The sequence below is a fragment of the Callorhinus ursinus genome, unplaced genomic scaffold, assembly GCF_003265705.2.
Source record: "Callorhinus ursinus isolate GAN/ISIS: 27379988/994484 unplaced genomic scaffold, GSC_fseal_2.0 scaffold4, whole genome shotgun sequence".
NCBI lineage: Eukaryota > Metazoa > Chordata > Mammalia > Carnivora > Otariidae > Callorhinus > Callorhinus ursinus.
In genome coordinates this window covers 63,233,798-63,255,648 of record NW_027397066.1, presented here as the reverse complement: position 1 = coordinate 63,255,648, position 21,851 = coordinate 63,233,798, and the positions used below count along the sequence as shown (strand labels likewise).

The window sequence follows — 21,851 nt, the reverse complement described above, 5'->3', positions numbered from 1 at the left end:
TGTGTGTGTGTGTGTGTGTGTGTGTGTGTAGTCCAGTTCTCATACAGCATTGTCCACTGGGAATATTCAGAGTTTCTATGACACTGAAAGATCCCCAATAAAACCCTCGTTCAACTGTGATGAAAACATTATACTCAGCAACAAAACAGTCACAGTTACAATGATTTACAAGGACCTCAATAAAAGGTTAAACTTCAATTAGCCAGAACACACAACAGCCAAAGTAAATTCCTCAATCTATTCTTTGAGCATTGCAATCAGAGTTCTTTCATGCTTTTAATGCCCTAATTTTTGGACAATGAAGGAGGAAAGCAACTGAATAGAGGGGGTTATGGATCTGTTTATTCAAATATACTCTAAAAGGTTTATTTGCTTTTTTAAAAAATCACATTCTGTAAAATGGCAGGGTAAAATTACAGGGATAATGGGAAAAATAGAGCTGGGTCAGACCCCTGAAAAACTATACAACTTTGTAAACCAGAGCACTGACAAAAACATTAACTGGTACCTGGGAAGGTAACCTGCACCTGGGAAGGCAATTTGGCTGGAAGCTGCCACAAGGATATAAAAACACATCAAAATAAGGCTGGCAAGTGCTCAACCCATAAAGATAAAAATGGAACTCTAAGCCAGCCGGGGTGCTATTCGGGGAATGACCCATTAGTAGGGAGCCACAAGAAATTCAGGTAGATCTCTCTATGAAGAAGATCCCACCCAGGTACAAACACTCATATTTAATGCTCCCTAAAGCTAAAAGTCCTCACACCGGCAGGACAGCAGCAAAGCTCAGGGCTATTTCCTTTCCCCTCTAAGTTATAACACCACCTCTCCTACCCTGTTACTCTGGTTCCCTTTGCCTAGGAAAAACAATCCACATGAAGCAATGTAAGCTTGTGTTCAACTGACATACTTCTCCAATTTCCAACATGTTTGAGCAAATCCACATAAATAAATAGATTATTCTTTAAACAAGTTTGCATAGCAAGGCCAGATATCCTTTTATGATCCATTTTCTTTTGACCATTTTTCTACTGGAGTGTTTGCCCTTTTCTTTTTGATTATAAAAGTTAGCCATTTGTCAAATATGTAACAAATATTTTTTTCCCAATTTACTATTTGACTTTATGCTGGGGTTCATAGGTTTGGGGGGTATTTTTAATGGTTTAAACTTATATGTAATGGATTCATCTTTTTTTTTTCCAAATTTTTTTATTGTTATGTTAATCACCATATATTACATCATTAGTTTTTGGTGCAGTGTTCCATGATTCATTGTTTGTTCATAACACCCAGTGCTCCATGCAGAACGTGCCCTCCTCAATACCCATCACCAGGATAACCCATCCCCCTCCCCCCCTCCCCTCTAGAACCCTCAGTTTGTTTTTCAGAGTCCATCATCTCTCATGGTTCGTCTCCCCCTCTGACATACTCCCCTTTTCTTCCTCTCCTGTTATCTTCTTCTTTTTCTTTTTTCTTAAAATATGTTGCGTTATTTGTTTCAGATGTACAGATCTGTGATTCAACAGTCTTGCACAATTCACAGCGCTCACCGTAGCACATACCCTCCCCAATGTCTATCACCCAGCCACCCCATCCCTCCCACCCCCAACCACTCCAGTAACACTCAGTTTGTTTCCTGAGATTAAGAATTCCTCATATCAGTGAGGTCATGTGGATTCATCTTTTCTTTCCTAGTTTCTGAGATCTAATACCTGTAGCCTACCCAATCCAGTGTTATCAACAAATTCAAGCCTATTTTCTTCAAGTACATTTCTGATTTATTTTTTACATTCAGGTCTTTGATTTATTTGAATTTTTAGCATAAAGTTTGAGGTAGATTTTCAGCTTGGAATTGAATTTTGTCCACAAATCCCTAATAATTTTTTGTATTTCCATCTATTTTTTCCCGTTGAGTTGAATGGCCATCTTTATAATACAAAACATCAAATATATTTAGATTAGCCCTCTTTTCTGTTGCATTGATCGGTGTGGCTGGAGGCTATGACGGGATGTTTAAAATGCAAAAAACAGAGCAGACATGCTAGAAACATTTTAATTAAAACAGTGCTGAGAGGTGCTGTTTAAATACTGCAGCTTCCTAATATTATTTTAATTTTAATATCTGATAGTCATCCTTCTCACCCTCAGTCATCTTTTCCAGAAATTTTGCCACGTACAAATATAAAAAATTAAATTATAGTACCATCCAAAAGGAAGAAAAAACTTCTTAACGGAGGCTAGAAGGAAAACTGAGGTATTCTTTGGGAGTCAGGGGCCCACAGGTCTACCCCTTCCTGATACTACACTTAGGTTGTGTTCCAATAAACACTTTATAATCAATCAAGAATAAATATTTAAAACGGTGGCCAAATAAGCTACACTCTAAGACCGATAATACTTTGATACAAAAGAGCAACAGATCTGGATATTTAGATTTCAAAGTACAAAGACTGAGTAATTAAATGTTTTGCTCTAAGGTTTTCCAGAAATTCCAGTTTCCTTAATTACATAATCTCTATGTTCTACAAAAGCTTATCTAGGGGGCTTAAAAATATCCATGCACTAATCGGTAATTAGGCTGCTTTCATTCCTATAAAAGTCTTACAAACATTTTTTAATGTTTTTTCTTTATAATAGTTTCACAAAACTGTAATACATGAAATCAAAAGATTAGGCTTAGGTAGAGATATAACAGCCCACCTTTAAGTACAGTATCTTACAATTTTTTCATAAATTTTTCCAAGTACTTACTTATTAAGCAATGTATATTCTGGGAGTAACGAGAATTGTCTGGGATGGTGAAGCTGCCATCACAGATAGCAACCTGACTCTCACCAAAAGGAAGGGTAAAGAAACAAAGTTTATACAGTAAACATCCCAGCGCCTGTAAAAAAACAAGTATGAATATCATCAGAGCTCAAGTAATCAATCACAAGACAAAAACATAGTCCCAGACCAAAAACTAAGTATATTACTAAAAAAAAACTAAAGTCTGTTTCTAATATTGGATCACTCTTTTCACAAATTACCGCTTAAACCAATTAATGTGCTTAATTTCTGAAAAGATATTTAACTGTATCACTTCCAGATTTTTCTATCACATCTGTGGTTAGTTGGCTGCATTAAAGCTATAATGGAACTCTAAATCATGAATGATGTAACTAAAATTGGAAGTAGCTGGTTCCCTTTGGGGGAAAAAATTATATTTTTATTTCTTTCACAAGGAAAAAATATATTTAGCACAAAACTAGCATATAACCAACAAAGTAATCACAAGGCTCCCTCTAAAAACATTTTTTTAAAAATCAAAATAAAACATGTTATAAAATCCTGGGGTTCCAAATATGAGTTAGCCAGCACAGTTAAATTTATCAGACAACCATCAATAAATAGTTTTATTGATTATTCATTAGACATATGTCATTATTTCATATCATAAAAATTAGTTCTCTACTTCTAAATATAACCCTATAATTTTTATTCTAAATATACTACTCATATTTGTACTTGGCTAATCTATAATAAAATTCACAAAGAAAGGGCTCTGTCTGCTTCACCTGCATGGCTTCCTAGACAGCACAGCACCAATAAATCTACTTGCTGACAATGAGGACAAAACACCCGAAAACAACACAAATTGCATTCTGAAAAGTAGCAAAGGAAATTCCTAGCTACCAAGCTGCTAACAGCTCAAACCTGAGAAGCAGTAATAAAATGTGATTTTTGGCTCAAGAAATCATGTTGTTTTTATAAAAAAAAAAAAAGTCACCCCAAGCCTTAAGAGGGTAAAGGATATTTCTAATTCTAAAAAGACTGTAATAAAATTCTCCAATAGTCAGTATGCAATTATATCAGCAATACTGAAATTTGGCCTTACTATCACCTCTCCTTTGTTGGATTTTCTCCACACATCAACTTAGCACACTCAACTAACAAATACACTAAGTTCTCTAACTACCATGAAAATCATAATATGCAGAAACACCTTTGTAAGTTCAACGATATTTACAAAACATTATTTTCAATATAGCCTTCCAACAATAAGTTTAAAAACTCTAGAAATTTCAATTCTAGAAGAGTAATTCTAGTAAGTTCAAAAGCATTACTGTGACTAATGAAATGGAAAAGATTCTGAATGGAAATAACCAGTTCCATGTCACTTAAAAATATTTACAATGGTTCTTTCTGTAAGGAAGATATTTTCAGTATTTATACAGCAAACTGAGCTTCAGGCTTCCTTAACAGCACTAAAAAAAATACTATTAATGGTGTAATATCTACATTAAATTACACCCTTCTCCTGCCCAGATGACAGTCTAAGAGTTCTGCATTTTAGCCAGGTTTATCTTATCATCAAACGTTTAGTAATGTGTCTTCTGTTAGAGTAAATGTTGCAGGAGTTCCCAGACAACAATTTTAGATAGCAATGCCAGTGTACTTAAAAAACATAAATATAAAATATAAAATACTCTGCTTCACACAGTGTGAACACAACCAGGTGTCCTAACTTTTTCACACCAAAGGCATTTGCCTCCTTATCCATTTGGTATGATGAGAATTGTTCAAGAAACAGGAGGAAACAAGTGACCTGATTTTGAAGGCTAAGTATCACCATCTTCAATTTTCCTCATTAAAAGACAACATGAAGCATCTCTCACTGAATTTCCTAATGCTTATAAAATCAGCATCCTACTTCTCAGGATAAAAATAACCTACAATGAAAACTTCCAGGCAAAAAAAAAATTTTTCCCAAAATATAAAGTGCTAAATGAATACTTAAACCTCAATATAATAAGTCCCTGAGAATCAGTACTACCCTGAAATAGAATCAGAAACATAATTCTTGACCAGTATGAACTGAGTATTTTCTCTGGATATTCTTTCATTCACACCTAAAATGTTATAACATACTTCTGTTTCACCTGAGCTAAGACAAGAAAAAAATGGCACCATGGTAATTAAAATTCTATTTCTGTCAAGCATATAAACATAGATTCTATTTTCTGATTATTTTTCTTCTTTTTTATTTTTGGGTAATCTTTCTGTAACCCCACAGCTATACCCAGTTATCCATTATAGAAATACTACCCCATATACTAATCTATAAATGGTATAAAGTTTAAATTTATCGCAATTTAGTATGCTAGCTGGCATGCATACAAAGTCTGAAAGGATCCCTCCTTTTTTATTAAGATACTGGGTAATGATCATGTGCTTAGAGACTATATTTTTCAATCAAGCCTTGATGATTTCCAAACTGTAGTTAAGCTATGATGTCTGTTTTCTCTGCTGTTGAAATACTCTCTTAGGTGACATAGATTTCAACAGCCGTCACAAAATTAGGCTAGAAAAGACTTCCACAACCACCTCTTCTAATACCTTCACTTTATAAATTAAGATCTGATTGGATTTGCTGTCTACATTATACTGTAAGCCACTTACTATAAGCCATTTAATAAGTCAAATGTTAATGCTGAGAAAAGCAAACTGAGTTTGAATTATTCAAGCTAGTGATCTATAAGCAGTTATCAAGTTAACTAAATCAAAACTTACCCAAGGTTTGATTCAACTGTGCATATGGTTAAAAATTCAACTAAGATTTAAGATCATTCATGCAAAAGTATATATTACAACAGATGAAAAGATATCAAAGATACTCTTTTTTTATTATCTTGCAAGAATATTTAGTATCCCAACCCCTGTAAGGAGGAGGTCAGAAGAGGACCAAGGAGATATTCATTTGCTTTCACACATTATGCTCTACTACTTTCTAAATACATTTAAAAATAAAACAAACATGACTTTTCTTGTAAACTCTAGAACTATTTCCAAAGGAATTTTTTTCCTCCATCCCTAATACAGTAACTACAGGGAGATATGACTAAATACTTGTTGAATTTAAATGAATTCACATTTAAAATAGAGTTTCTTGCTAGTTTATCAAATACAGCCAAAATATATTTCCTTATGAAACAAGTTCTAAATAAGTATTAGCATTCTAACATAAAGTTCAACTATATAGAAACATGATCATCTTACTAATTCAACCCAGATATACAGTTAACCCTTGAACAAGATAGGGGGTTAGGGGCACCAAACCCCCCGTGCAGTTAAAAATCCATGTATAACTTAACTCCCCCAAAACTTAACTACTAATAATCCACTGTTGACCAGTTACCAATAACATAATTAATACATATTTTGTAATATATTACATACTGTATTCTTACAATAATATATAACTTTCTTAATTTTTTCAGTATCTGTAGGCTACGTGGTTCATCTGCAAGTTTTTTCACATTTGTTGCCGATCTCCAAAAAGTTTTCCAATATATTTATTTTTAAAACCCTGCATATTAAGTGGACCCATGCAGTTCAAACACATGTTGTTCAAGGGTCAACGGTATATGTTAAATGATAAGATCCTCAATATATAGAAGTTAATCAATGGTATGATTTTAATTAGAAAAAAGCTTTACTCCTGTTAGTTTACATTAAAAAATCCTAAAATACTTCTAAAAACTACTTAAGAGTTATGACCAGCTTTTCCATACTGCAACCAACCAAAATTACGATAAAAAAAATATTAACATTCTCTATAAATTCTAAAAATTACTGTGGTAAAACGTTACATTATATGGAAGTCCTTTATTTACTTTTTTATACCTAAGCTTTCCAATTCAGAATTAAGAAGATAAAATGTTCTATTCTTCTTCTGAATAAGAAGCTCCACTCTATACCACTCTCTTCTACTTATGTAATACCTTTTGGGCAACACGGGGAAAATAATCAACTGAACTCAGATTTTTTTTTTATTTGGTTAGAGAAAATGTTAGCCTTTTCTTGGCCTTACCCAGATATCAGCCTTGGTGGTGATGGGTTTCCCTCCATAAAGGTTGATCATTTCAGGGGCTCTGTATGACAGAGTTGTATACCTGGCAGTAAATAAGTGAAATGGAGTGGAGATATAAAAAAAAAAAAAAGATAGATACTACATTGTTTCTATATAAAATACTACAAAAACTTTTCGTTTCAATAACATTATATAGAAATAATACTTTTTAAAAAGTTCGATAAAAGTCTATCAAGATTTAACAATACAAAGCATCTACATACACATTTTTATTCAACAAGTGCAATAGCATCTTTAATGATATAAAAACTTAACTTTCTTTAATTAAAAATCTTAAAGACAATGGATTGAAAATATAGCTTTCCTTGAATTTATTTTAAATAATATAATTTGACTCTAAAATTATTCTTATCAAAATATTTTAGTCTATTAATTTAAAAGCAATATCGCTACCCTCTCAAAAAATTAATTTATATGTTTATTAAGGAGTTTGTTTTTATGGACTGTAACATAATTCCTGGCACACAGTAGTAAATCTCCTTTAGGTCTGTTTATATCATTGTTGTTTTAAAAGTAACCTAGTTGCCATTATTCTGACTACACTAATTAAGAACACTTCTAGAACTGACTGTCATCATAAGTTATTTGGAATTAAAAGATACTGTAAGAAAATATTACCAATATAAAAATTCTAAATCCACTATGAACAGGGTACTTTAATGAAGTAGTACTCAATTTCATGGCAGAAATTATTAGACAATGGAAGGAATTCCTATATCATGGCATAATTTAAGATCAATTTTGAGTGTTGATATGTTTCATTTTATATGAAATATCTTAAGGCTCAACATTCTATCATCTTATTTTTCAAAATTACCCTGACTGGTGAGACACTACAGAGGAGCAACCTGAGAAACCAGAAAAGAAACTGCATGAGGGCAGAACTTCTGTTCACTGCTACACTGCAGCACCAACAACAGTGTCCACTGCATTGTAGGCCCTGAATAAACACCCATCAACTGAATAAATGGTTAGACCATTAACTCCTCAATTGAGCCACAAAAGCAAAAGAACTCCTCATGAGCCTGCATTTATCACTACTGCAAAAATCTACTAAACCTTAACTATACTTCAAATTCAACAGCAAGAAATGAAACTTTCAGCAAGTCAGAGATCCTAAAGCAGGCATTATATATCATGACCCAATAGTTTTTTAATTTTATATATATATATAAAATATATACATAATATATACATTATATATATTATATATATATATATATCTCCCCAAGAAGTCAATTCAATAATTTGTTCTTGTGTTCTTCAGGACATTTATATGTTTACTAAGGAGGTAAGTTTTACGGAATCTAATGTAATCATCATAAGCTAAGTTTCCTTAGTAGCAATACACAGTCTAGAAACCCACAGTGTTATACAAACGGGCAACAGTAAGATCAGCTCTCCCTGAGTCATTTCAAAATGTATACTGAAGTTCAAATGATAGCCCTTAGTCTTAAACAACTGAGAATTTGTGAGGAAGTGAAGAAAGGCAACTTAGAAAAGACAACAAATTGTTATTCTCAAGATCTTTGGGCGTTCTGTATCATTTTACTAAGATAATCTAAGATTTACAAACAGTTCTATTTTCTAAAACTAGAAAACAGAAAAGTCAGGGAAAAGTACTTACAGGTACTCTAGCAACCACAGAAAGTACAAAATTAAGAAAACATAAGCAGATATGATGTACTTCTACCAGACAGCTTTCTAAAACACTATCAGAGTAACATGTTTTCCACACAGTTTTCAATACATTAAGAAGTCAATCTTCCTCATTTTAAATATGAAGTAAAAACTTAACTTTCAAATAATTTAATGTTTTTCCTAACAAGCACAATCCTCAGTATTAGTAAAAACAAAGATGTTTAACTGAACAATAATCACTTAAAACTCCCTTTAATGATTCCACAAATTATTATAGCTTAACAAATTTCTTGATAAATATATTTACAATGTACATGAAAAACCTGTATGCATGATAAAATATATTTTCTACTGAGCTAGAGCAGACATAAATTAGTCAAAGTCACAGAAATATTTTGAAGGAATCTATAAATCAAACACCTAAAATTTGTATTAGCAGAAGTGGTCCACAGACTGAACTAAAATTCCCATGAGACAAAGCACAATAAAGACAGAAACTTACTTTTTAATTTCTTCTTCTACAAGATTAACTCCATCTTTCTGAGGATTAAGAAATTTATTCGTGGCACTGCCAAAGTCACAAAGTACATAGTTTCCACTATCATTCAACAAAATATTTTCTACCTTCAGAAAAAATAAATAATTAGTAGTATTTTCAAAGTGAATTTTATTTTTATAACCATGTTTTTACAAAATCAACATTGAAAGGTTTGTGTCATATATACATAGAGACAGGAGTAAGATAAATTATGAGGAAGGACAAAAGAATCAGACCAAAAATATACTTGACTATGTCTACTGTTTCTCTTATTAAGAACAGAGAAGTGCTTTTCCCATCCCAGGATGATTTTTGCAGGGGCCAAGAAGCCCTAAATCCTCTTTAAACCTCTTCTATGAAAAAAAGAAGAACTAGCAGCAGTCCAAGTCTATCTATACTGTACCTCCATTTTTATCTTTTTCTGACACTTCAGCTTATCTATAGACAAGTAACAAAAACTATTAAAATTCTACCTGATTGACTTCTAATTCCATTTTTATCTACAATGCTCCACCAAAAAACACAGTTTTGACTTTACGTGTTGAAGTTATACCGAATTATTAGGGAAAATGTAAACACTGCATATTCATAACAACTAAAATGAACTACACTGGTTATCCAAATTAAAGGACAGAAGTCTGCAGGCATGCATTTCAATTTTGGCTTAATTTGTATTATATTCCTGTAGGTTTCCCTAGCTGACGTTTTCATGGTTAACAACCTACATTTTAAATGACACCTTCTATTCTCTTGTATCTTAAGAGAATTTTATTATCACCTTTCATAAATTTTGTATAATCAGTCAGAATTGGGATTTATTCCTTCATTAAATATTTATTGAGACCCTGGCTATGTGTCAGGCACCATTCCAAATACTTGGATATATCACTATAAAAGAGAAAAATCCCTGCCCACACGTACACTCTAATGGAAGTGAACAGAAAGTAAACAATAAGCACAATACATAAGCAAATTATATAGTACCTTACAAGGTAACAAGCGATAATAAAAGATATAGCAGGGTAAAGAGCAGAAATGTTAGGCTGTAACTATAAATAAGGTGTGTAAGACAGAATTCACTGAGAGGGTTAATCTGAGCAGACTTGAAGCGGGATGACAGTTTAGCCATGGGATATCTGGGCATACAGCATTTTGGGAAGAGAAATTTTTATAATCTTAGTGTTTGTGGGCATCAAAGAAGACTCCTATAGTTTTAAATAATGTATGTAATGATATCTTGAGAAATATGATACCAGGACTTTTAAATCCTCTTTGGGGACTTCTTCAAATATAACAAGTGGGTACCCTACACAAGAGATCAGAGCCTACAAAAAGCTAAGATAAAATGACCTTAAAGACAATCACCACCAAATTATAGTAAATTATAGAAAACTATAGTAAATTATAAATAAAAGTGAGTAAAAAGACCCATTCAAGTTTGCCTCCAAAATCTCTGGAAAACATCCTGATGCTTAATATGGGTTATAGGAAATAGGAGGAGAGCTGAACTAGACGAGAACAGTGTGGAAGGACACTCAACCTACATCAGTGAAGTTCACATTTTTGCTCATGTGAAACCTTTTTAAAAAGCCTACTATGTACAACAGAAGCAGAGTAGAGGGCACAACATTCACTTCTACAGCCTTACTAGAAGCCCGCAGGGTCATGGAAAGCACAGTTTCTATTCTACAGTCTTTACATGGCCTCAGGAAATGAAGCCTGGGACAGAGAGACCCTTCTCAGTGCTGGTAATAAAACCTAGTGTAGATGAAGATAGTCCAAGAATATTTTAATGCTAAAGTTTAAAATGTATTCATCCATAAGTAGTCTAAAATTCCTACCTTCAGATCCCGGTGAATTATTGGAGTCTTACACTGATGCAATCTGGCAACAGCTTCACAGGTATCACAGAATATCTGTAACACTTCTGCTTCCGTGAAACCTGTCTGCAGCTTCTTATTCATCTGATTCACTACCTGTCCAGCTAACCAAAAAAGAAATTTTGAGAAGACATATTTTTAGTAAAGGACGACTACCACAAAGAAATAAAGAAATTCCTGTATGGTCTCAGGTAACAGGGAATTGGCTTTTTCATAATGCTTATGTAAGGAGTCTTACTGTACCATATCATATTGATTCAAAGACATGCATTTTCATATTTTACATCTCTGAAAAGAAAACATCTTAAGATAGATGCTACTAGCCATTTTTTAAGATTTTAACATCTCTGAAATCAAGATATACTTTATAATTGATGGCATCATGGATTTGAAGAAACAGTTATTCAACACCACGCTAGCTATTGGATAAAGAGAGGTGAGCAAAAATAAAGTTTATATTATCATGGAATTTATAATCTAAGGCATAAACATTAAGCCCTTACAAAAATAAGCATATAATTATATACAATAAACATAATATGAGAGGAACCTAAATTTAAAAACCTCCTTGGTGAAGGAGGATGGGGAGGAGAGGGTGTCAGATGAGGTCTGTCTGGGGAAGTGATATTGATGTTGAGACTGTAGGATGATTAGAAACCAGCCAGGCAGAGATCTGTGAGAAAAGCATGCTAGCAACAGCAAACAACATGCACAAAGGCCTCCAGTTTGGAAAAGAGCTTTAAAACTTTGAATAACTTAAAACCAATGTAGGTATGGTCTAAGAAGCAGAGAAGTGGTAAAGTGACATGAAACTGACAAGACAGCTACCCATCAGCCATATTTTAGATTTATCTTGACAACCAGGGGAACTTCCTGATCTAGCTTTTTAAAGGATCTCCTTGATTATGAGGGAATCACAAGAGTGGAAATGGAGAGATGGGTTAAGATGCTTATGCTCTAAATTTCAGGCCCCCTGAAAAAGACAATGGGCAGAATAACTTACTAAACTCAAATAGTCATACCAATGAGCCCTGAGAGGATTGATTATATATTACATATATCAAAATAATCAACAGTCTAATGACAATTCTAAATTATTAAGAAAAAGTTTACCATCATCTAAGAACACAAGTAAATATGTGATTCACTCAGAAAGCATTCTAATAAAAATCAAGTTTGGGAATTGCTAATTTGAAACTTTCTTTTAACAAAGTTGGACAAATGAATGTTTACTACTTTGTAATCTGCAAGAAGGTGCATACACACCTGTTCCTTTTATCATTACTGTCTAAACAGCATGCTCATGTATTTTCTGAAATGGCTGGGTTTCTTCTTAAAATTTTAAAGCAGAAAAGATATCAAATTTTACCTATCAATCCCCAATTTTCAGACCACTCAAGTATATTTGGTTGCAATTTATTCAGAGTATCTCAAGATTGAGGCACCTGACCAGGCAGCAATGTCCTCCATCGTTTTGTGTGTTAGACATGGAACTTGCTTTAACCAAAAATTAAACAGGATGAAAGATGTTTTATTGGTGCTCATTCACATTCTTGAAATATCACTTTCATAGCTGAAGAAATCATAACCTTGAACTCAATGTTTAGTTCCTCTTCCAAACTTTCAATGTTGTAATGAGTAGAATAAATTTTAAACAAATGTTAATCCTCTTTCTTCCATTCAGAGGTCTTGAATCACAAAATCCAAGTCCCCAGAAAAAGCTAACAGCTGTATTTGAGCTGCATTTCAAATGTTGAAACAAATAAAATTTCATTATGCAAAATCAAAGTCCCCTGAAAATTAAAGTTAAGATTATTCTGAGAAACAAAAGAACCAGATTCAGAAATCAAAAAAGGTATACTTGTATTTCTACTATCTCTATGAGAAAATATCCCGAGGACAGCTTGATAGTGCCTGGGAAAATGATGCAAAACATATAAAACAGAGCCACTCTAAACCCAGCAAACCCACCCTCATGTGAGCGAGCCCAGTCAAAATGAACAGTATTCATTCCACCAAGCTCAGGCTAGAACAGATGACCCACTGATACACAATAATAAATGATTGTTGTTTTAGGCTATTGACTTTTAGGATGTTTTGTTACTAAGCAAAAGCTAATAGGTATATTATCCACGGGAATTTCTGTCAAACACCTCCTGGAAATAAAAGCTCTCTCTTTTCCCTCTCTCACTCTCTCTTTTTTTTTTTTTTTTTTTTTTTTTTTTTTTAAGTAGGTTCCACGCCCACCCCCCAGTGAGGAGTCCAACAAGGGGCTTGAACTCATGACCCTGAGACCAAGACCTGAGCTGAAATCAAGAGTCAGACGCTTAACCGACTGAGCTACCCACACACTCAAAAGTTCTTCACATACAGTAATGGAAATATATTCAAATTCAACTCTGATTTCTGGAAATCTTACCTCAAGCATGTAATCTCTCTTTAACCTATATATATCAGAGTATTAGCAAATTACTCAGTGTCAAATCTTGAACCTACAAAGATCTAATATTTATTACAAAAGATGACTGTAAACATTTGATACCTGAAACCATGATGGGGCATATCAGCTATATAATACATTCTTCTACATCCTGTACAGTTTTATCCCTATATAATCAAAACCAATGTACCTGATCTATATTCATAACATTGACTGCCTTACAAAAGTACCTTCATTCTTAAACAATTTTACGTAATATAATTAGCTTCTATAGAAGAAGTAAGGGGCAAGTAATTATTCTCCCATTCTCTACCCCTCCAACTCACTCCTCCCCCATGAAAAGAAAAGGAACTTATCTAATGGATTCATCTGAGAAAAAGGAACTGAGCATGCTCTCTTCAGATCCTCCAGATTCCTTCTCTAGGATATAACTGCCCACTCAGAGGGTACATTCTGATCTACAGTACATGCAGTAAGCTTAACTGGTGAAACATCTGAAGAAAACGTCTAACATAAAAAAAGGCGTATTAACAAACAGAAAAAAAAATAAGAAAAACAAAAACACAAGGAACAGAAGAAAACTTTTTAAAAACTGTAATTAGTAACTGCAGATAACAAAAGATATGCATCTAAAACAAGAGCAAGGTGCATTTTAACAAAGAACAACATTGAGAGAACAGAAAGAGTTCCTGGAAATTAAAAATAACATAGCAGAAATACCAAATTCTATAGAGGAGCTAAAAGATATATTTAAGGAATGCTCCCAACATAAGTAGAATTTTTAAAAAGAGAAGAAAAAGAGAGAAAGAGGGAAAATGAAGGAGAGAAAAAAATTGAGTGCCCAGAAATAAAGATAGCAAAATTGACCCATAACCAAGGCAATATACCTGAGATTTTAGAATGCTAGAGATACAGATTCTAAGTGTCCATGGAAAAAAAGAGGTCACCTAAAAAAAACCCGAAGAATCATAATGCATCAGATTTCTCAATAGCAGCCAACACCAGGGGAAAAAAAATGGAATAATGCCTTCAAAATTCTAGATCAAAATTATTTCTAACCTGCAACACTTTAGTCAGCCAAATTAACAATTAAATATGGATGTAGAATAAAAATACTTCTATATATGCAAGGTTTCAAAAATGTTTCCTTCCATAATTCATTATCAGAAAGCTAATGAAAAATGTACTCTATTCCAAGGAGGTAGTTAAAAACAAGGAGGGAGGCATGAGCAGTAGGGAGTCCAAGATAGGAAGGCAAAGAGAACTCCCAGAATGACAGCTAAATGCTGTTCAAAATTAAGCAGAACTGAAGTCTCCTGAAAGGATGTTTCTATGGAGAAAAACTAAAATTGACACAAGTATTTAAATGTTTAAGCATATTGCATAAAGATTTACACTTCCATTGGGGAATGTGGGGCTAAAATACTAATATATATGGAGAAGGAAATTAGGCGAATAAAAAATGTAGTAATTATTAACTCCAGGAAAAAAATTTAAAAGTACAAGAAAGATACACACTATTCCATATCACAGTTAAATGACAAACAAAATAATTTAAACACCAATTATTAATTTAATCTGAAAACTAAGAATATACTACTCTTCACAGTAAAAAAAAGGAGATACCATCTTTACTTGGAGATACTATCTAAAACATAAAATCAGAGCTAGCACTAGCAAACTTTCATTCAAGAGCCTCCTCATGCCCGGAATCACATACTTCCCCCGATTTTCTAAGTTCCCTCTTTTTCATACGCCAAGGATCTCATTAAAACTAGACTCTCCTCTACCTAATGAAGTGTAGAAATATGGAATAAGTATGAGGAGAAATATCTCAAGGATTTTTAAAGTGAATGCCTCGGAGGAGAGGGATGAGGCAAGAGGATAACGATTTAGACACAGCTTAACACAACTCTTTGACTTTTTAAAACTTATATATGAATTACCTTGATAAAAATAAAAATTTCATGTGAATCAGCTTGCTAATTAAATCAGATAAAAAAATTTTTTTAATTTCTTAAAATGCAAAAGCATGCCTTCCTCAAAATATAGCTCAGGTCACTTTAAAATGTGTCCCCTGGAGCATCTGGGTGGCTCATTGAGCAAACAACTCCTGATTTTGACTTTGGTCATGATCTCAGGGTCATGATCTCCTCATGACTCTCTCTCTCAAATAAATAAAAAAATCTTTAAAAAATTAAAATTAAAAAATAAAATTTGTCCCCTAAAAACTGAAATTCATTTGGTTCCCTTTTTAAAATGTCTTCTGGATGACTATTAATTAAACTCATCCAAGGCTATGATTATGCCAGATTCAATTATCTTTAAAAAAAATAGCCAAGGGCTATCTTTACAAGTAACCAAGGGCTACTCTATCCAGCTAAGAGCACCACAAATGCTAGAACTCAGGAAAGTGGAGTAAAGAACATCAATATCTTCTCCTTAAAGAGATCACAATGTTTTACAGTATGAAATATAAATAAGAGAAAACAACAAGGAAAACATCTAATTTTCTTATGTTATATATGGAAATAACTTACAAGTATATCATAATAGATATTATAATACCGGTTCACTTCATTTTCCCCTGTCCTTCCCTCCTTACAAAACTAAAGTAAATGAAACTATATTTTATCCAACACCACCACCATCTTCCTCCTCCTCCATCATTCAGGAAATGACAAGTGTTCCTAATATCGTAATTAAAAATCGTAACTGTCTTAAGAGAATCTAAATATAAACCAAGATTCCTCACAGCCCCAATTGCCAGATACTGTCTGATTTAAAAAAAAAAAAAAGCAAGTTTGCAGGAAATGACTTAATTGCCCCCTTCAAACACATTAAATTAAAAAGTTTTAAAATTATTATTATTAAGGCATACTATACCAGTAAATTTCTTTGAAATACCATAAGAGATCCAAATAAAATATAGTTTTTAACCTTTGGATATTTATAAAAGAACCCCAAAAGACTACGTAAGTTTATAAATATTACAGATCAAAATGCATCTAAATTTATTACATTTAATAATACTGAATATTAACATGGTAGAGTGCTGGAAAAAGTCTTATAACACTAATATTGATAAATTATGCTCTTCTTTGTTGGACTATAAAAGAAACATAGGGAGGATGATGTGTAACTGCTCTTCACCTGCTTGGATTTCTTGTTTTAAACCAACAGCACTTTTCTAATTGTCATTTATATGCTCCTATCATCACTACAGCAAGGATGACTAGATTTTAAGTATTCTTCACAGTGTTCCTTAATTAGATAATTAAAGCTGAGATTACAATAAGTGTCTAGAATCAGGTGACAGCTGCCCTAGGAGAAACCAAGACACCTAGGAAACCATTTTAAGGGCAATTTTTTTTCAGTATAAAACAAATACAGAAAAATACTTACCTCGACAATATTCCATTAAGATAAGCACTTCCCATACATTATCACTAATTGAATTAACAGCACAGTCCAAATAACTCACAATATTTTTGTGACCAGACAGCTCTTTCTGAAAAATAATAGTAATTGAAAAACATATATTTTAAAGCTCTATTAGCAATGTTTTAAAGTCTAAATTAATATATTTAAAGAATTTCAAAAAGTAAATTAAGCATAAGTGTGGAATCTGACATATTTCAAAAAGGTTTCTACAGTTTCACTGAAAAGTTTACTTACATGTGGATGAACACTAATTTTTAAATTCAATCAGGAAGAAAGAAATAGTTCACTCAAAACCAACAGTATCCAAAAGTGTGCAAGACAGTCCTTTGGGACTCAAGAATACAGTATCAGAACTTTAACTTTTATTTATTTTTAGCTAAAAAATTTTTTTAAATTAACCTCTAATATTTATGAACTAACAATTATACTCTCATTTGTTTGTTTTGCCTGCAACATACTGCAATTTATGTGTACCTAGTTAAGAGGATTTATGAATGTATATACTTTAAATAACCTACAAAATGAACAAGTGGCTAAAAAAATTTCTATTAAGAAACCATAGGTTAAAGATAATACTAATAATACAAGTACAAAGAAATAAGAAAAAAATGGCAAATCTGACACTTTTGTTCCTGGTACAAGATAATGATCAGCATGTGATGAGGTTAAAAATAATCATCTAATTAGGTCAGTCTGGAAATTAAAAAACAATTATCAACAATCCTTTTTAAAATAAATTTACATCCACTATCATTAATAATAAACCCAATTTTAACCGTAATTTGGCAGCTGAACATGTGAATAATTCATAAACACATAAATATAATGGTAGATGGGCAACAAAAAAATTTGGAAGACCACTGTTCTAAAGAGCTAATCTCCCTAAATTCTGTGTTCAAAAGCACAGAATTTGAGTGTTGCTGCTACTGATAATGACTATATTTTACATATCAAAATTACACAATTTCTATTGAAAGAAAGAATTATGGTACAACAGTACCATACCTAGACTCAAGTTTAAGAACTTAGTCTAAGAATCCCTATTATCTTGGGGTAAATCTCTTCAATCAGTTAAGTCATGTTGTATAAATGTACCTATCTCTGAACAAAAGGGATCAAAACGTGTTGATAAAGATGTTGATATAAAATAAGAAATCTTTAAGCAACTGAATAAGAAGGAATGATATTAACAAGTGTTTACATGGATGTGGAAAAACTGGAATTCCCATACATTGCTGGTGTGAACATAAAATGGTTCAGCTGCTATAGAAAACAGTTTAGTGGTTTCTAAAAAAGTTAAACACAGAATTACTATAGCCCAGCAATTCCACTCCTAAATATAAACCCAAAAAACTGAAAACAAATACTCAAAACAAATACATATACACACATATTCATAGCAGCACTATTCACAACGGCCAAAAAGTAGGAACAGCCCAAACGTCCATCAGTGGATTTTTAAAAAAGTCCATCAACAGATGAATAAACAAACTGTGATAGATAGATAGATAGATAGATAGATAGATAGATGCACACATACCATGTGGATGAACCTCAGAAACATGCTAAGTGAAAGAAGCCAGACACAAAAGGTCACATATTGCATGACTCCATTTACATGAAATATCCAGAATAGCTAAATCCACAGAGACATAACACAATGGGTGGTTGCCAGGGGCTAGAACAAGGTAGGAATGGGAGCAACTGCTTACTGGGCAGGGGATTTCCTTTTGGAGTGATGAGAAGGTTCAGAACTAGACAGAGGTGGTGGCTGCACAACATCATGAATGCATTAAATGCCCAAACTGTTTGCTTTAAAAGAGCTGATTTTAATAAATAAATAAATAACGAAATACATAAAATAGCTGATTTTACATTATGCAATTTCACTTCCTAAAAAAGAAATTTTAAATATATACTAGCACTTGATAAACAGTAGATGACAGCAGGAAGAAAACAGAAGCAAAAGAGAAGGGGAGGAGGAAGAGAAAGAAGAGGTGGAAGGAGGAGGGAAGAAGAGAGAAAGGAAGAAGAAGACTGGGGGAAGAAGTGTGGAAGAATGGGAGGCAGGAAAAGAGGAGGAGAAAGAAGATGTGGAGGAAAAGGGTGAGGAAGAAGGGGAGGAGGGAGACAAGAGGAGAAAGAAGTAGAAGCGGGGAAAAGGTGAGGGGAGAAAGGAGAGGAAGAAGAAGAGGAGGAGGAAGAAAAAGAAGAGGTGGAGGAAAAGGGAGAGGAAGAAGAAGAAAAGGAAGAGTAAAGGAGAAGGAAGAGAAGAAAAACAAGAAGCAGCCATCCAGAGCACTGAGAAAAAGATACCCTAGAAAAAAAGAAACTTTTTAGTTTGTACTTTTTTTTAACTGTTTAGTTAACCAAGTTACTGAAATTTTTTTAATAACCTATTAAAATATTTTTTACTTTTCCTAATATTTAAAAAGAATTTTTCCTTTATTGAAGGTTATCCTTCCATATATTGGAGAGTACATCCCCCCCCCCAAAAAAGTAGTAACAACAATAAACTTTACAGCATGATTTTAAAAATGAAAAGCAAACCAAATTGTTGTTGAAGACAAACACATTACACTGAATGTATTAATAAACACCATGGGAAAGGTAAACACCAAATTCAGGACAATGGTTTCTTTTTGAATGAGAACAGTATAGGGATACAGCTAGGAAGGAATCTACAGAAGGCTTCAACTATATCTGTAAGATTTTAATTAAGTTGGGTAGTGCATAAACTGGTATTTATTACATAATTCTCTAATTTTTCTATTCTCAAAATATTCCATAATTAAAATGTATTTTAAAAAGAGGGAAAAACAAAAAGCAGAGTAGTTTGCCCCTTTCAACTACAACAAGGAAGAGAGGATAAAGGAGGACGAGTTTACTATATTTAGCCCTAAGTAGGACTATAAAGAATGCACCTCAAAGGTTTTCTAGACATGCATAAGCCAATAAACAGCTTGCCTAAAAGCTGGTTAATGTTATAGTGCAAAACCAAAAGAAAATACACCAAATTTTTCAAATGGAATTACTCTTTCACTTACCATAATTGTAATTTCCCTTTTACAAATGTTGAGGTCTGGCATGTTATTGACATACATTCGTTTCAATGCATGGCGGATTCCACCATGTGTCCGCACCAGGAAAACCGTGGAGAATCCACCTAAAAGAACAAGCACCGATTAATTACAAAGAATCAGAAACTATCAAAATGATGCAGTATCACTGAAGAGCTTAATCTCGAGACAAAAATAATAGCAAGCAACTATTTTATTAGATTAAAAGCCAAAACACTGGCTTCCTATGACAATCACAAAGTACACATAGAAGATAACATGCTTCTCAAATAAATATGCTTTTCTTTTAAAGGTTAAAATACTAAAATTTCATTTTGCCTCGTACATAACATGTAGAAAATGTCACTACATAACTGCATTACTATAGTGATTGTCTCCCCATGAGCCTCCCCCTCTCTGTGATAACAAAACACTGATGTTATCTGAGATATCAACAGGATCAGATGGGTCGGTGCCCCTCCAGTTCCAGGGGATGAACCAACACTGTTATACGGTGATAATGAATCTCATTTCCTCTTGTCAGTATCTGATTTAGGACTGGATATGTAACCAATTTTGCTATGGGACATAAGGGAAAATTGGCTGGGTACTGTAGGGAAAGACTATTCACCCAGAAAAAAAGAGAGAGACTTGTGAAGAACGCCATGCTCTTCTGTTGGCTTTTGGATTTTGTTATATATGAATATGATGTTTAGACCTACTGCGCTATCTGTGGCCATGATGGACCAGATAGGACCACAATGGACCAAAAGAGTCAGAGCAAAAAAGACCCAGAACACTGACATAGTTAGGCTACTAAATTAGACAACTCTGGAACCACCTCCTTCCAGAAGCTTTTTTTTTTTTTTTAAGATTTTATTTATTTGACAGAGAGAGAGAGAGAGCAGCAGAGGGAAGAGGCAGAAGGAGAGGGGAGAAGCAGACTCCCTGCTGAGCAGGGAGCCTGATGCGGAGCTCGATCCCAGGACCCCTGAGATCATGACCTGAGCCGAAGGCAGACACTTAATCGACTGAGTCACCCAGGCGCCCCCTCCTTCCAGAAGTCTTACATGATATAAATGTCCTCATTATTTATGCCACGGTTATTTGGACAGTCTGTTAACTGTATTTGAGAAAGCAAATCCAAAACACATTGCTAGGTATTCTCAAGAACAATTACTTCTGCCACATCTAAACAAAGACTTCCACCTGAAGTCTTTAAAGCTCATCCTGGCAAAGGATATTACATTGCTTAATGTAGTTTAAAACAAAAAATTGTGTGTTACTTTTATCAGTTTGATAGCCCTTATAAAGCAGCATCCTAAGCAATGATAAGGCATCTGCATTCTGATTCAATGCGAAACAGTCAAAGGAAAAGTAAACTATTGGGGATAAATGACAGGGGGGAAAAGAGTTCCTAAGACACTCCAGAATCAGTATGGATTCAATCCAGGGTCTTCATATCCCACAACTGCAATTCCAAGAAACTGTAAAACTCCCACCTTGTAGATTTGGATTTCCACATATACAATGTAGGGGAAATCAAATCACCCAACTCACAAGGTGGTTACCAGGAAAGAAAAAGATGATATTTGGGAAAGTCACTTGAAGTAAAAGCTCTAACAATGCAGGGAATTTTTTTAAAAGAAGTTCACTTAGCATTAGTTTCATATGTAAACATTAAGAAATTAGTAGCACTAATAAAGTACTACTTCAACTACTCAAATTTCATTTGACCTAAAAAAATTTAAAGAAAATGCTAAAGTTAGGTCTAGATATGGAGGTAGTATGAGTATTGGTCAAGATAAATTATTTAACAGCATTCATTTTGAGATATTTTTCTAGAGATTCCCCTAGAACAATGCTTCCCAAACACAGCTATGTATCAGAATTGCCTGTTGGCTGGTAACAGAGAGAGAGAGAGAGAGAGAGAGAG

At 33.5% G+C, this 21,851-nt stretch overlaps 1 protein-coding gene across 2 annotated transcripts in view; it reads right to left on the bottom strand.

Moving 5' to 3' along the window:
• The window catches only part of BMP2K (BMP2 inducible kinase), a 133,526-nt gene that overhangs the window by 57,033 nt on the left and 54,642 nt on the right, over positions 1–21,851 (bottom strand). For both annotated transcript variants that reach the window (XM_073891821.1, XM_025887706.2), the window contains exons 2-7: positions 19,904–20,022; positions 16,818–16,923; positions 10,934–11,076; positions 9,057–9,178; positions 6,854–6,935; positions 2,752–2,884 (exon numbers count right to left, since the gene is read on the bottom strand). In XM_073891821.1, coding sequence (XP_073747922.1) covers positions 2,752–2,884; positions 6,854–6,935; positions 9,057–9,178; positions 10,934–11,076; positions 16,818–16,923; positions 19,904–20,022 — 705 coding nt within the window. The remainder of the gene's footprint in view (positions 1–2,751; positions 2,885–6,853; positions 6,936–9,056; positions 9,179–10,933; positions 11,077–16,817; positions 16,924–19,903; positions 20,023–21,851) is intronic.